The 12,123-nt window shown below is 39.0% G+C and overlaps 1 protein-coding gene across 1 annotated transcript in view; it reads right to left on the bottom strand.

Annotated features, from left to right (window-relative positions):
* LRRC7 (leucine rich repeat containing 7) overlaps window positions 1-12,123 on the bottom strand; it is a 195,723-nt gene that overhangs the window by 34,912 nt on the left and 148,688 nt on the right. Inside the window, exons 17-20 of the mRNA XM_068953511.1 lie at window positions 9,994-10,194; window positions 3,771-3,882; window positions 3,363-3,543; window positions 680-2,357 (exon numbers count right to left, since the gene is read on the bottom strand). Of these exons, the coding sequence (XP_068809612.1) occupies window positions 680-2,357; window positions 3,363-3,543; window positions 3,771-3,882; window positions 9,994-10,194 (2,172 nt within the window). The remainder of the gene's footprint in view (window positions 1-679; window positions 2,358-3,362; window positions 3,544-3,770; window positions 3,883-9,993; window positions 10,195-12,123) is intronic.

Genomic DNA, 12,123 nt, shown 5'->3' with positions numbered 1-12,123 from the left:
CACAGTAATTTTTTCAGTCACTTCAGTTTATGAAGCAAAACCAGACTCATGAAGCAGGTCATTAAATAGTCAAAATCATTGTAGAAATCATGCACTATATTGTTTGTACTACACTCTATATAGAAGGCAAATAAGCATAACTTTCTGTTGCTAAAGGGAATAATAATAATATTTCTTGTTAAAAACAGTGGCAGTGTTATCCACTAATAGTGATATGAAAGCTAAAATACATTTTTCTTTACTTTTTAGCTGTGATTTTTTTTTATTTCCTTTTATTGCAAAGACGTATCCAGCATCTTTTAATCTCCCAAATCATTACCAAAGATGTGGACTTCAGCAGCATATTCACATCTGCTGATAAGGAGAGATTTTTTTTTTTTTTTTTTTTTTTTTAGTATTTCAGCCAGTGCTGCAGTAGTTAAATTACTACTATTAAATTAGTAATGTGCACTGTGGTAAGTTACTTTTATAGGGACTCTTTATAATTCCTTTCCCCAAGAATCCCTAACTCCAGCTGATTTTATGTGTTGACAGAAAGCTCTACAGGCCAGTTCCTCTAACACAAAAAGCAGGAATTTCATTACTGGGAATTCTGATGTTTACCACTGTAAGTGCAAATAGTTTTAAATATCAAAACACACAACTAAAGGCATTAATTGCAGAGAAATGCCAAACATACCCTGTCTAACCTTCTAGCTTCTATATGTCTAAGTAGCTGTTGTCTCCAGTCAGCAGGCATTTTAGCACAGCTTTCATTTCCCTTCACAGGGGTAGGCCTTGTCTTTATATCACTGTTATCTGAAGGCTTGTCACCATAGTTACCCAAGTTATAGTCTGATGGTATCTTTTCCAGCAGAGCTGCCATTGTAGGCCTAGCTGAAACTGGCCTGGTTTGGGATGTACCATAACTCTCTGTACTGTAGCTTCTTGCAGACAATGGCCTCCTTTGTGTAAGGTTTTTAACTGGAAAGCTTCCAGTCTGGGCTTTCACTTCTTGATATGAAGGATGTTCATCTTCATACCTGCCATTCCTTTTGAGGAACTGAGATTCAGACACTGAGATACTGCTTTGGCGCTCCACAGCTCCTCGATACGGAGGCCTGCCATACCTATCGCTTGGAGGCAGTTCATGTGGTTCACTGACTCTTCTGAACATTGACATTTCAGTGGAGCTTGCCAATGAATCTGCTCTTCTCAAAAAACCTGGCCTTGACCCCTGGCTCACAAATGGGGCACTGACCGCCTCCTCATTAACCGAAGGCTGAGAGAAGGAAAACATGTGCTCCATGGGAGGGTAGCCACGGTAGGCCCTCGGGCTGACCAAATCCTGGGCCATGTTTTTACTCTGCTGGGGAACATACTCTGGATTGTGTTGGAAAGGTGGTGGTAACCTCTTCTCTGCTGTGACTTCCACTGCTCCTTGCGGATTGAAGCTTTGGTCAAACTGATAGACTTTCTTTGTCACAGAAGACTTCTGCGGCTGCTGCACCTTAACGCTTCCGTAAGTCAGCAGCTCATCATCCAGCATTGGCACAGACTGGCTGCGAGACATGCTCAACATGCCATGCTCCTGCCCTATAAGCTTATCTACTCTCTCATGGGTTCCTACAGTATCATTACCAGATGCATAGTTTTCTAAAGGTATATTATAAACTTTATATGTACCAATGTCTATTTCATCAATACTTTGTGACTTCTTAAATTTATTAGTTTTTAAATCTCTCATCATTGGAGAAAGCCTTTCTGTACTCTTGCTGATTGAAATAACACTTTTAGTAGGTTCTGGGCGACAGTGAATATGCGAAAAGACGTTCGTGAGACTTCTGTTAGCATTTGAATCATGATATTCCCATGCTATTCCTGGAGTGAAAGTGCTAGCTATTTCAGGAGACTCTTTGACATGATCTTTCCGCTCAGGCAAAGGGCTGGTGGTGGGGGTGTTTTCCAGTTTGGAAGGAAAAGCTGTCCTGTCTTCAAAAGGACTAGGAGTTCTGGTCCAATTTTGCCAAGGATTGGGAGGAGGCACTTCAGATTCATGTGTATTTCTGAGTGTAGGCTGTTCAAGCTCCAGAGGAATGCCAACTATTCTGTCTTGTCTAATTAACGGCCTGCGTCCATGTGCAGATGTGCTTCTAGATTTAGCGCTTAAGAGAGGGTTAGCACTAGGATTCTCCACTGCGCTCTCCTCTGCAACAAACCCTGTATTATCGTAGTGCGGACTATCATTCCAACTGTCAGTGAAAGTGTCGCTCATTGGGCGCCTGTCGTTGCGCTGCGGCAGGTTTCCTGCTGGAGCAGATTCCCGCTGGCTCAGTAATGGCTTTGTTTCAAGGGGCTGTGGAAATGACTGCACTAGCCTGCAAAAATAAAACAAAATAAAACCGGATCAGATATCCTCTATTAGAACATGTAAGCAATCATCAGACAGACGCGGGTATAAAGCTATTTGATACTCTCCCATCTACACTCAGGCTTCAGGATCGTACTATGAGATGTGCTCTGTGCACCACTGATTTGGCATGAACGTCTGCAGCAGTTTTGCACTGGAATACAGAAGCTGTAAATATATACATGGAGAAATAACAAAGTGAGTCGAAAGTCCTGGATGGCTCAATGCCTTTTGTTCATGTAAATCCAACTAAACATAACTTATTTTCCTACTTTAAAAATAATCTTCTGTAAGTGCAGGAAAAATTTTTAACATCTGCTTTTTTTTTTTTTTTTTTAACAACAACAGAAAAACACAGATTCAGTTTGTGCACGTTCTCACCACCAAGATTTTACACATCTCCAGTGAGTAGGCTCCAACCTTTGTGTTTAATGATGAGGAGCTTGCAGATTTCTTAAGATGGAACTACGTTTAGGCAGCCTACAGTAGGAACAGATATGGCAGGGTATTCGTGGTACAGTACGTGAGTGCTTTAAGGCTACTGATGGCCACTGCAAACTTCCAAGGAACTGTATTATGCTTGGAGGTCCATGGAAAACTGAGGCTCAGGACAGAATGAATGTGAATCACATAAACTCTGTTAACTGTGCTAAACTATAGCCAGCTGCAGCTCAGGATCACACAGAGCAGAATAACTGTAGCTCAATTACTAGATGCCTTTAATGCATGGTTATACCACACAGTTGAAAAAACAGCTGTAGAATTACTAATATTTATACAGTATGAGCGGGGGGCTAACTCTCTACAGCCTGGGCTCTGTACAGCTATGTGCACCTCTAGAAAACTGGGGTAAAATGTTGTATTTTGATTTGAATGCCTTTACAGATAGCATACCATCATTTTGCCTGAATGCATATGTAACAACCTAAGTCAAAAAGGCAACAGGAAGCTGTGTTATGAAACATGATCACACCTGTTCCCCCACAAAGAATTATTCACTGCTTCTTTAGCCGTTGTCTGCAAGGACCCCATTTTAACACGTGCATTGGAGGACCCTGAGGAAGCCTGGGAAGGGGAATAGTCTGAGTAAGTGCCTGAGGAAACGCTGTTATTCAGACAATGCATCTTATCTGCTTCAGATTCATCTGTCGATTCTGAAACAAAACACAGCACATATTTTCAGGAGGTGGCATTTGGAAAATGAACTCCAGAAAAAATACATTTTTAAATTGATACTATGAATATAGATTGTGCACAAATATGCCTGTAATATAGTTTAAAATCAGAGGGAAGTATAGAATACCTTAAGAAACGTGCCCTATCTATCTGTGTGCATTATGTATGCTTTCATCTAAAAAGCCACTGTAAGTCAAGTCAGTACCTTTCTTCTCTTTACCCAGGAGAACAAGTTTGGGCTGGTACAACGGCGTCTCTGGCATGGAAGGACGAAGCTCCCCTATTCTCATCTCATTGGCAGGATGTCCATAGGCATCCTGAGGAATATAACAATGTAGAATAAACACAGGAAACAGAGTTCGCTTCAAACTGCAGCAAACAAATATTTCAGAGCCTTTTTTTAACTAAGCTGAAAACACGCGGAAACACTGCCACACAGGTGGTGTGTCTAATCATGCTGGTTCATCAGCTGAAAATTGTAATTAGTTTTACAGCAATTACTTGTAATATTAGTGTGATGGGTTCATTCTGAAAATGTGGGCAAAACAGATGGAACTTGTAAGATGTGTCAAGGCCACGTAAACATTTTTGATGAAGTAAAGGTCACAAAAATGCAAGCTGTCAGTAGAAATAAATAAAAAATTACAATAACCATTTCCTTATTATTTCTGGACTAAGAATTCCTCTTTCATTTATTTGTGGCACAAGTCCTTCCACTTATTCAGCTGTTCCTAAAGCTATATTAAATCAAAATGATTTTGTCTCCGAGGAGTTTTTTCCTAACTTAAAATGACTCTGATTTCATAGACTTCTCACCGAGAGTTCAGCAAACCTTAACGTTCAAAGGCTGTACAACTGTTTTTCTGTTCTAGCCAGCAATAACATATATGCTGTAAATAGTGTGAGTCAAAAGGTGAAAAGAAAGTGACACAGTAGCCATAGAAAGAGAGATTTTTGAATTGGGGCATGTAAATTAGGCTCATCCCTAGCTAGAAGAAGGGAATGAAGACACAAATAGGGTCTCAGTGCCATTTCTTACCCCGTCACTGGAAGAAAGCTCCGAAATGAGACCTCAAGACAGGTACCTTGGAGAGAGGGGACTGGAGAAATGAGCAATGTGGGAACTCCATTTTGTGGGAAGCAGGTGTTAGGGTGCACAAGCCCAAGGAAAGGCCATGGAACGGGAACTGATGGAAAGGGGCATAGCAACACTGGGAAGTGGTACCAACTCCAGTGAAGATCCTTGTGGGAAGGGGTAAAACATGCATAGTCTTTGGAACAGCACAATGAGTTGTGTTTTTGGAAAGAGGATGGAAGTTGGGAGAGAAGGGCATCTACTAAAAAAGAGGATTTTTGGAGAGATATTAGGAGAAAGTAAATAAATAGCAGTAAAAATGAGGTAGGAACTGTTGGGAGAAATATATTTAGGAGGGTAACTTACACTGAGGGAGACCCTATGAGGATCTCTGAACTCTGACATTTTGTTGATAAAGGTACTCCAATGATTACGGGTCATAAGGTTTTGCACAGAGAAGTCAATAAAGGAAAGAGGTGTAATATTTAGAGAAATAATTTAAATTGGCGTGAAAACAAAAATATATTATTAAAATGTAAAATACTGTGCTCATATTTTGAGAGGTTTAGGCTCCATTAACTACTTTTTAGTATAAGCAGAGTAAACAAAAATTCATAGAAGTATTTGCCTCATAATTTATCCTTGAAGAATATAATTATATTTACACAATGGATATTTAAATCTTTCTGCCTTCGGTATAGTTACACCATACCAGAATAGCAAAGAATAGATATCTTCATAGCCCATTTATTTAACCTCCTCACTGCTAACGCTTAAGTAAATATAGCTACATACTGACCCTTACATGGTATAATATATTCAAGATTTTAAACAATTTTGGTATATACAGCTCCCTTGTGGTATATAGCTTTTCTTACATAACACTATCGCTGTACATAAAACTCACAGCTAACACGAGTGCAACAGCATTTTTCCAGTATAGCGCAATCATTTCCCCTCAGTATAACGAACTTACCAGGCAAAACCATTTTTTGAAAAATAACAAAGTGCATAGCATGCCCAGACTGTGAAACTCTCTACTTCCGAAGCAAGGTGCACCTTAAATTTCTTGCTGTACCTCTAAGCTTTTTGTATGCTCTTCTTTCTCCTTCCTGCCTGGGATTTCCAAAGCTGATTTAGGAATGTTGTCTGTATCAGACAGGTGGCCCTTTTGGAATTCTCTATTTTCTCTGTCTTGAACCTGAAATCCCCATATTGTGCCATGAAACTTCCAAACGTCATAAGCTTAAAACAAAACTACTTTCTGTAAGATAGGAAGAACCAGTTCATAAAAGTTTTGATATCCATATTTGACATAATGATGAATATAGGTTTTTATTTAGGAGCATGATTTTATGAAATGTTCTGTGTTATATATATATATTTTTTTCACTTTAGCTCTCAGTCTAGCTATTCCAACAAAAATCAATACACTTTTCAAAGAATTATTCTGGCATTTGTTACCATGCCGTGAATGTGAAAGATGATGTGAAGTATAAAAACATCGTATGTCATATTTCATTTAATTCTTCTGCTTAAGAGGACCCTTGCTCTTACAAGCCCAAGAACAAAAAAGCCACTAGTAGGAAAAAACAAAGTATTATTAATAGGGTAAATTTCAAGAACAAAAGAAAAAGATAAATTTAATTGTATTGAGTGAGAATGTATTCCTCAGGACTAACCAGAGAAAGATATGGGTACAGGATAAAAAAAAAAATGAGTTGCCTCCCATGAGATGACACATGGTTAAAGCCAGTCAAATAAGTGGGAAAGAGAAACATTGGCAATTATTCATGATGACAACACAAAAACATCAAATTAAAGCCGAGAGAGCTGTGTTTTCCAAAATCCCCTAATACTCCTAATACACCTAATACACCTAATACAAGAGTCTATTGGCACAGAATGTAAAGCCTCTGAATACAGCAGACCAGGGCTCCGGGCAGATGCAGCACGCGCAAGACAGACAGCGCAGGACCATCAGTAATGCATCTACTCTAGAGGAACAATTTAACATATGAAAAGAGTCGGCAGAACTTCTGAATGGGAGAAGGCTAGAGCAATCTGAAGAATTGACAACTGGCTAAAAAGAAATCGAAAAACAAAGACAACAGATAAACAGACCAAGGCAAATGCTACTTTTCTAGATTTTGCTAAAACTTTACTGAAAGAATAAAGGAGATGACAAAAAGTGTAGCAACAAACGCAACCGGTTAGATGTCAGAATATCCTTAGATGCGAGTGTGACTAAATGAGGCATAGAGCTGGGTTCAGAATTGTAATAACTTCTGGCAGTCCTGGTAGTGGGATCTGCACAAGCAGGGTCTCTGGGATCACCACAAGGGTGTCTTAGGACTTTTTAGTATCTTTCCTGATAATTGCAGTTAGGTCCAGTGGTTCAGTTTCAGAACAAACCCTCCCTGAGCCATTTATCCTGTGTTACACTCTGCGTGGAAAAAGGCAGTACTTAGAGCTCGCAACTCTGCGTGTGGACAGTTTCAGACTTCAGAATTTTTAGACTAAAAAGTCTTTTCCTGACAAGATTACATAACGTAGTCTGTCTGAAGCTCAGGCAATAGAAAATTTTTAGCTTAGAGAACAAAATAATCAGAGTAATCAAAATGTAATTCAGTCAGATGGCTAGGAATGAACCAAATATACCCCTGAAATTTGGGTTTATCCCAGAAAAACATAGAGGGCAGCATCTTCCAACTGGGCCCAAATCTCTCCTATTTTTCTGGCTGCAGTGGCAGCTTCCAGGAAGACCAGTTTCACTAGTTATTAGGTTGAAGGCTGTCCCAACCAAGATGTTAAGACAAGATTTAAGTCCCATTAAAGAACTGAACTTCCACCGGTGGAAGGAAAAATTCTTCAGAAAATTCACTTGAATCTGAAATCTGAATGTGGATCTGGAATCTGAAAGCCAAAGAACGAATGAACCCTGAAACACTTCTCACCTGCAGACACAGGACAGAGACAGCAGCCAGCACAACGCTGAAGCCCAGACGGCTCCAGCAGGCTGTCTCAGACAGACAGCAGAGCTTTAAAAGGAGACGTTACTGACTTGGTGACGTTAGTACATGAGGAAGAGTGGGGCAGAGGTAAGTCTTTGAGGGCTCCACACAAAATGACTTGGTAGATCTTGGAAAAAATTTGTCATAGGCAGGAAGGGCATAATGACTGTTACTGCCACATGTCTCTCTGCTTTGCAATCCTGCAGACTGGCAAGCAGTCGGAGGAATGCTCACGTTAACCTTGTCTCTCCAGGCGGTCAGAAATACAACCAAGAGGGCTGTACAACCAAGAACAGACCAACACTTTCTATCACCACAGAAGTCAGTCTTAAAGATCACCAGCTGTATGAATGACGAGAACATACTTTTATTTCCTTCAGTCAGCAGGAGTGTTACTAGTCTTGACTAAATATTAGGGAAACTAAAATCCAAAAAAGATCCATCATCTTCACTACTATAATAATGGAAGACAAGAAATACATCTTCACTGATATGATGGAAACATTCACGCGCTCCTGTCAGCTGTTTATGGCAGAAAATCAACTAGCAAATTGCAATCTCACCATTTATTTGCACTTCAGGAATTACTGCAGGGTCTTTGGCAATTCATCTATCTTTACAGAATACTTCTATTGATACTCATACAACTAAAGTTCATGTACATTCACAGAAAAACTAGAAATGATTATTTTTCTGTTGCAAAAGTCAAGTGCATTTTTCTCACAGAATAAAACAGGAATGGTATGGGTCTTCTTTATCTTCCTCTCTGTTAGAACACAGTATGTGGTCACACAATCGTTTCAGAGCAGCTGTAGTATTTTATGGTGTTACTGCCCACCTACTCCTTCCTTCCACCTCCGTAACGGAGGTTTCATTAAGCTCTGCATACCCACCCACCCACAGGACTCTCTGCTGCGGCAGACAACATTGATTCAAATTCCAGATACATCGTTTGTGTGAGTTCACAGTAGGGACTATTAAGGCAGCAGAAACTCATTGAGAATTTTTAAGTTAAAAAATGAGATATGCAAAATAACTTGTATTTGATGGGAACAGGAGAACTTGTAAACGTTATGCTGCACAACACAGTCGGTTAAAAGGCCAGAGAAAGAATTTTATGCGCAAAAAGGAATAATGGCGGAAGTTAAAATTTCAGATTTAGATAAAAGCAATTAATGATTTAACTTACGTATTTTAGTTTAAAGTACTAATCCAAACAGTGCCTAGAAGTGAAGAAAATTTTCTAGTCACCTTAAGAGAAAATCATTTTGTTTTTTTAAAGAAATAGAAATGTTTACCTGTAAATGAAACACAGAGACCGAGCAGCTGACAGAGCAGCTGCAGAGACTGCTGAATATATAAAAATAGCCTGGATCTGTGTTATGTACATGGAAAACTGGGGAAGGAAAATTCATGCATATACCGCTAGCCACAGACAGGGATATTTCAAGGACAATAAATCTGTCATGATGTTTAAATAAAAAGGAGGCGAAAAGGTAAAAATTGATAAAATTGAATCATAAAGATTTTCAAGAATGCAGGTCCTCTTGTAGTCCTGTCCAAGCATGTTACAAAAATATCAGTAAACACTGTTAGGGCAAAAGATTTACCTAATTTACAAACTACGCACACACAGTCAGTGTGAACGTGTCAATGAGTAGATGTCTTCTGAGATCAAGCTGCAGTCACCTAAATCAGGTTTGGACAAGACTGGCCTTTTGTAGTATATGGTCACCTCTCACATGAGAATAGAAAACTTTGTTCATATACATATTGATCCACCTTTAGCCAACACATATTAAGGTGCAGATTCTGTAACTCACAGTAAGTTCTTATTCAAGGAGGCCTGATCTAAAGTTCCCTGCAGCCAGAGAAGCATTCCTACTGGCTTCACTAACTTTTGATAAGGTTTATTTGCTATGTATTAAGTTTAATGTGAATAGAAGCAGTAGAAACTAGTGCCAGACAGAATAAATTGTTTTTTCATTTACATATTTGACTCAGAAATACACTTATTTAAGACTGAGGTGTAAACCATGATAAGGTCCATTCTCCTGCTGCTATGCAAGTCCATCATATCATTAAAATTTAGGAGAGTGTTTGTATATATCAATACCAAAATTCAGACCAAAGTAGATTTAAAACTAAAAATTCAATCTGATAATCTTAGCAGTACTGGGAAAAACAGCAGACTCAATATAAAACTAAATTAACTTTAAAGAATGAAACTAGAAACTATGAGGTATGACGTTCACAACCGATGCAGAATATCATTTGATGGAGTTATATTAAAACCCCATCTTGAACTCTGGAAGGGAACAACGGTCCTGTTACATTACCTCCACTGAAATCTCCTTTGGTGTCATGGGCCACTTGTGCTCAAATGTTTCTTTCACAGTTTGTTCGCTGTTCGCGGTTGGTGTTGAGTTCTCAGGCCGTAATCCATGGCTTGTTTTGCCCACCAGATTTTGAACTGATTTTACCATATTCTTTAAATCCTCCGGGTATGGAGTAGGATAACGTTTTAGATTTATTTCAACCTGAACATTCATAAAAAGAATTAAAACATAAACACAAAATGAAAACAACATGCAAACTAAAACTATGGTTATAGTACTGTGGCTAAAAGTGCACATTCCTCAGATTTTGAATTAATCTACTTGGGGTAATGCATTACATATATTTATCTTCAATTTTTTTGTTTTTTTGGTTTTTTTTTTTAAGCCCTTGAACTGAAATTTGCTCTCAATCTATAATGGAACTTCAGTGACATAAAGGAACGAATGGGAATGCTTCCCTATAAACCTCTTTTACCCTGTGAGAGCACTGTGTTTTAATTCTACGCTTGACTTGAGAGTACTAACATATTAAATCACACTTTTTCATAAAAATACTGGTCTAAATACTGGCAGAATTAATTTAGCTATGTTCAGTGTACTGAATTAATCTGAATTATCTATAACAACTGAGAACAGAATCTGATCTACTGGGACCTACTTGCTCTTTGAGATGTATAATGGGCGTACATGCCCTCAAATGTATGAATCTTACTCTTACGTATACAGAAAATACAGGAAAACAGACTCAAATCACTACAGAAATGGCACCCTGAGTCACACTGAAGAGTACTTTAGTTGACTGAAAGACCTATGGATTTCCTACAATACTCATCATTCAAATTTATAATTTTTATCACTCAGAAGTAGAGAAACCATTGTATCTACCCAAGTCCAAAGCAATCCTAGATTTAAGACAGTTCTATAAAATTGTAGGGTTGAGCTGAGGGGGACGAGTGGTTGAGGATTACGTCACTCCCCATCACGTGGTGGAAGATGACGCAACTATCAGCAAACTCCTCTGAGGAGACAGTGCAACAAATTAGCATTCGAGGAGCAATCCAAGCAGGAAAGAAGGCACGATGCTGACCTCTCCCTATACCTTTCCCCACTGAGTTAAAGGTATAATTTGTCTCCTGGGGACCATGTCGTGAGAAGAGATGTTGGGGAAAGAGAAGAGTACATCCAAACAAAGCATGTCCTCAGCAAGCCTGTTTGAGTGGTGCAGAGAGAGTGGGTAGTTTTGTAGGTTGGTACCTTAAGCCTAGTCCATCCCCAGCAGTGGGGCAGCTGCCATGTCCCTCTCCCCCGCAGAACTCCTCCTGCCCTGCCACTCTGTCCTCCACTCGCCCTTCATACTGAAAACCTGCCCTGTCTCCACTCTCTTTATACGAGTTGCAAAGTACAGTTTTCGTTTCAACACAAAATCCACGATTCAAGGGATCAAACATAAAGCACATCCTCTGGAGCAGCCCCTTATAAGCAAGCCTCTTGCACAGCACAAATAACATAAGATAAATGCAGTCAGCTGAAACCCAGAAGGTGCTGTTGAGTCTGTCGCTCTCTTTGGGCCTGAATTTGGTGTGGGAATGAAGTAAAATCCCTCAACGAATCAAAATTACAGCTCCCAGTACAAGCAGTGTGTCATGATAACTGTTTCTTTTTACTGAGGCTATGAAATTTGAAAATACTTCACATTTACCACATGAGAAGAATGTATTTGGAGGCATTTATCACAAAGAAGCATTTACTACAAGCTGTGCATGTGAAGTAAGCAAACGGAGCTTACTTTTAATAGGTAACTTTATTATATTATGGGAAAAAAGTAATTTTGGATTCCAATGAATATGGTCTACGGATGGGAATGTCTTAGGTGCAAAGCATGACAGATTTGGGAAATAAAACTGTATTAAATACTAGTGTATAATTCTGAACTACCATAAAATAACGTTCCAGATAATAGATTCTGACTTGATTTTAACATGAAATGTTAAAATGTATGGCTACAATGTCATATGTTAACAAACAATTTCAACAGAAAAAAGATAGTAAGTGTGCAATGCACAGCACTAGTAAAGCTGAGGTTGATTTAGGTTGAAAGAAATCATATTAAAACGTGGCCTAATTAGGCAA

The sequence above is a fragment of the Struthio camelus genome, chromosome 8 (genome assembly GCF_040807025.1).
Source record: "Struthio camelus isolate bStrCam1 chromosome 8, bStrCam1.hap1, whole genome shotgun sequence".
Lineage (NCBI taxonomy): Eukaryota > Metazoa > Chordata > Aves > Struthioniformes > Struthionidae > Struthio > Struthio camelus.
This window is presented reverse-complemented; position numbering and strand designations above follow the sequence as displayed.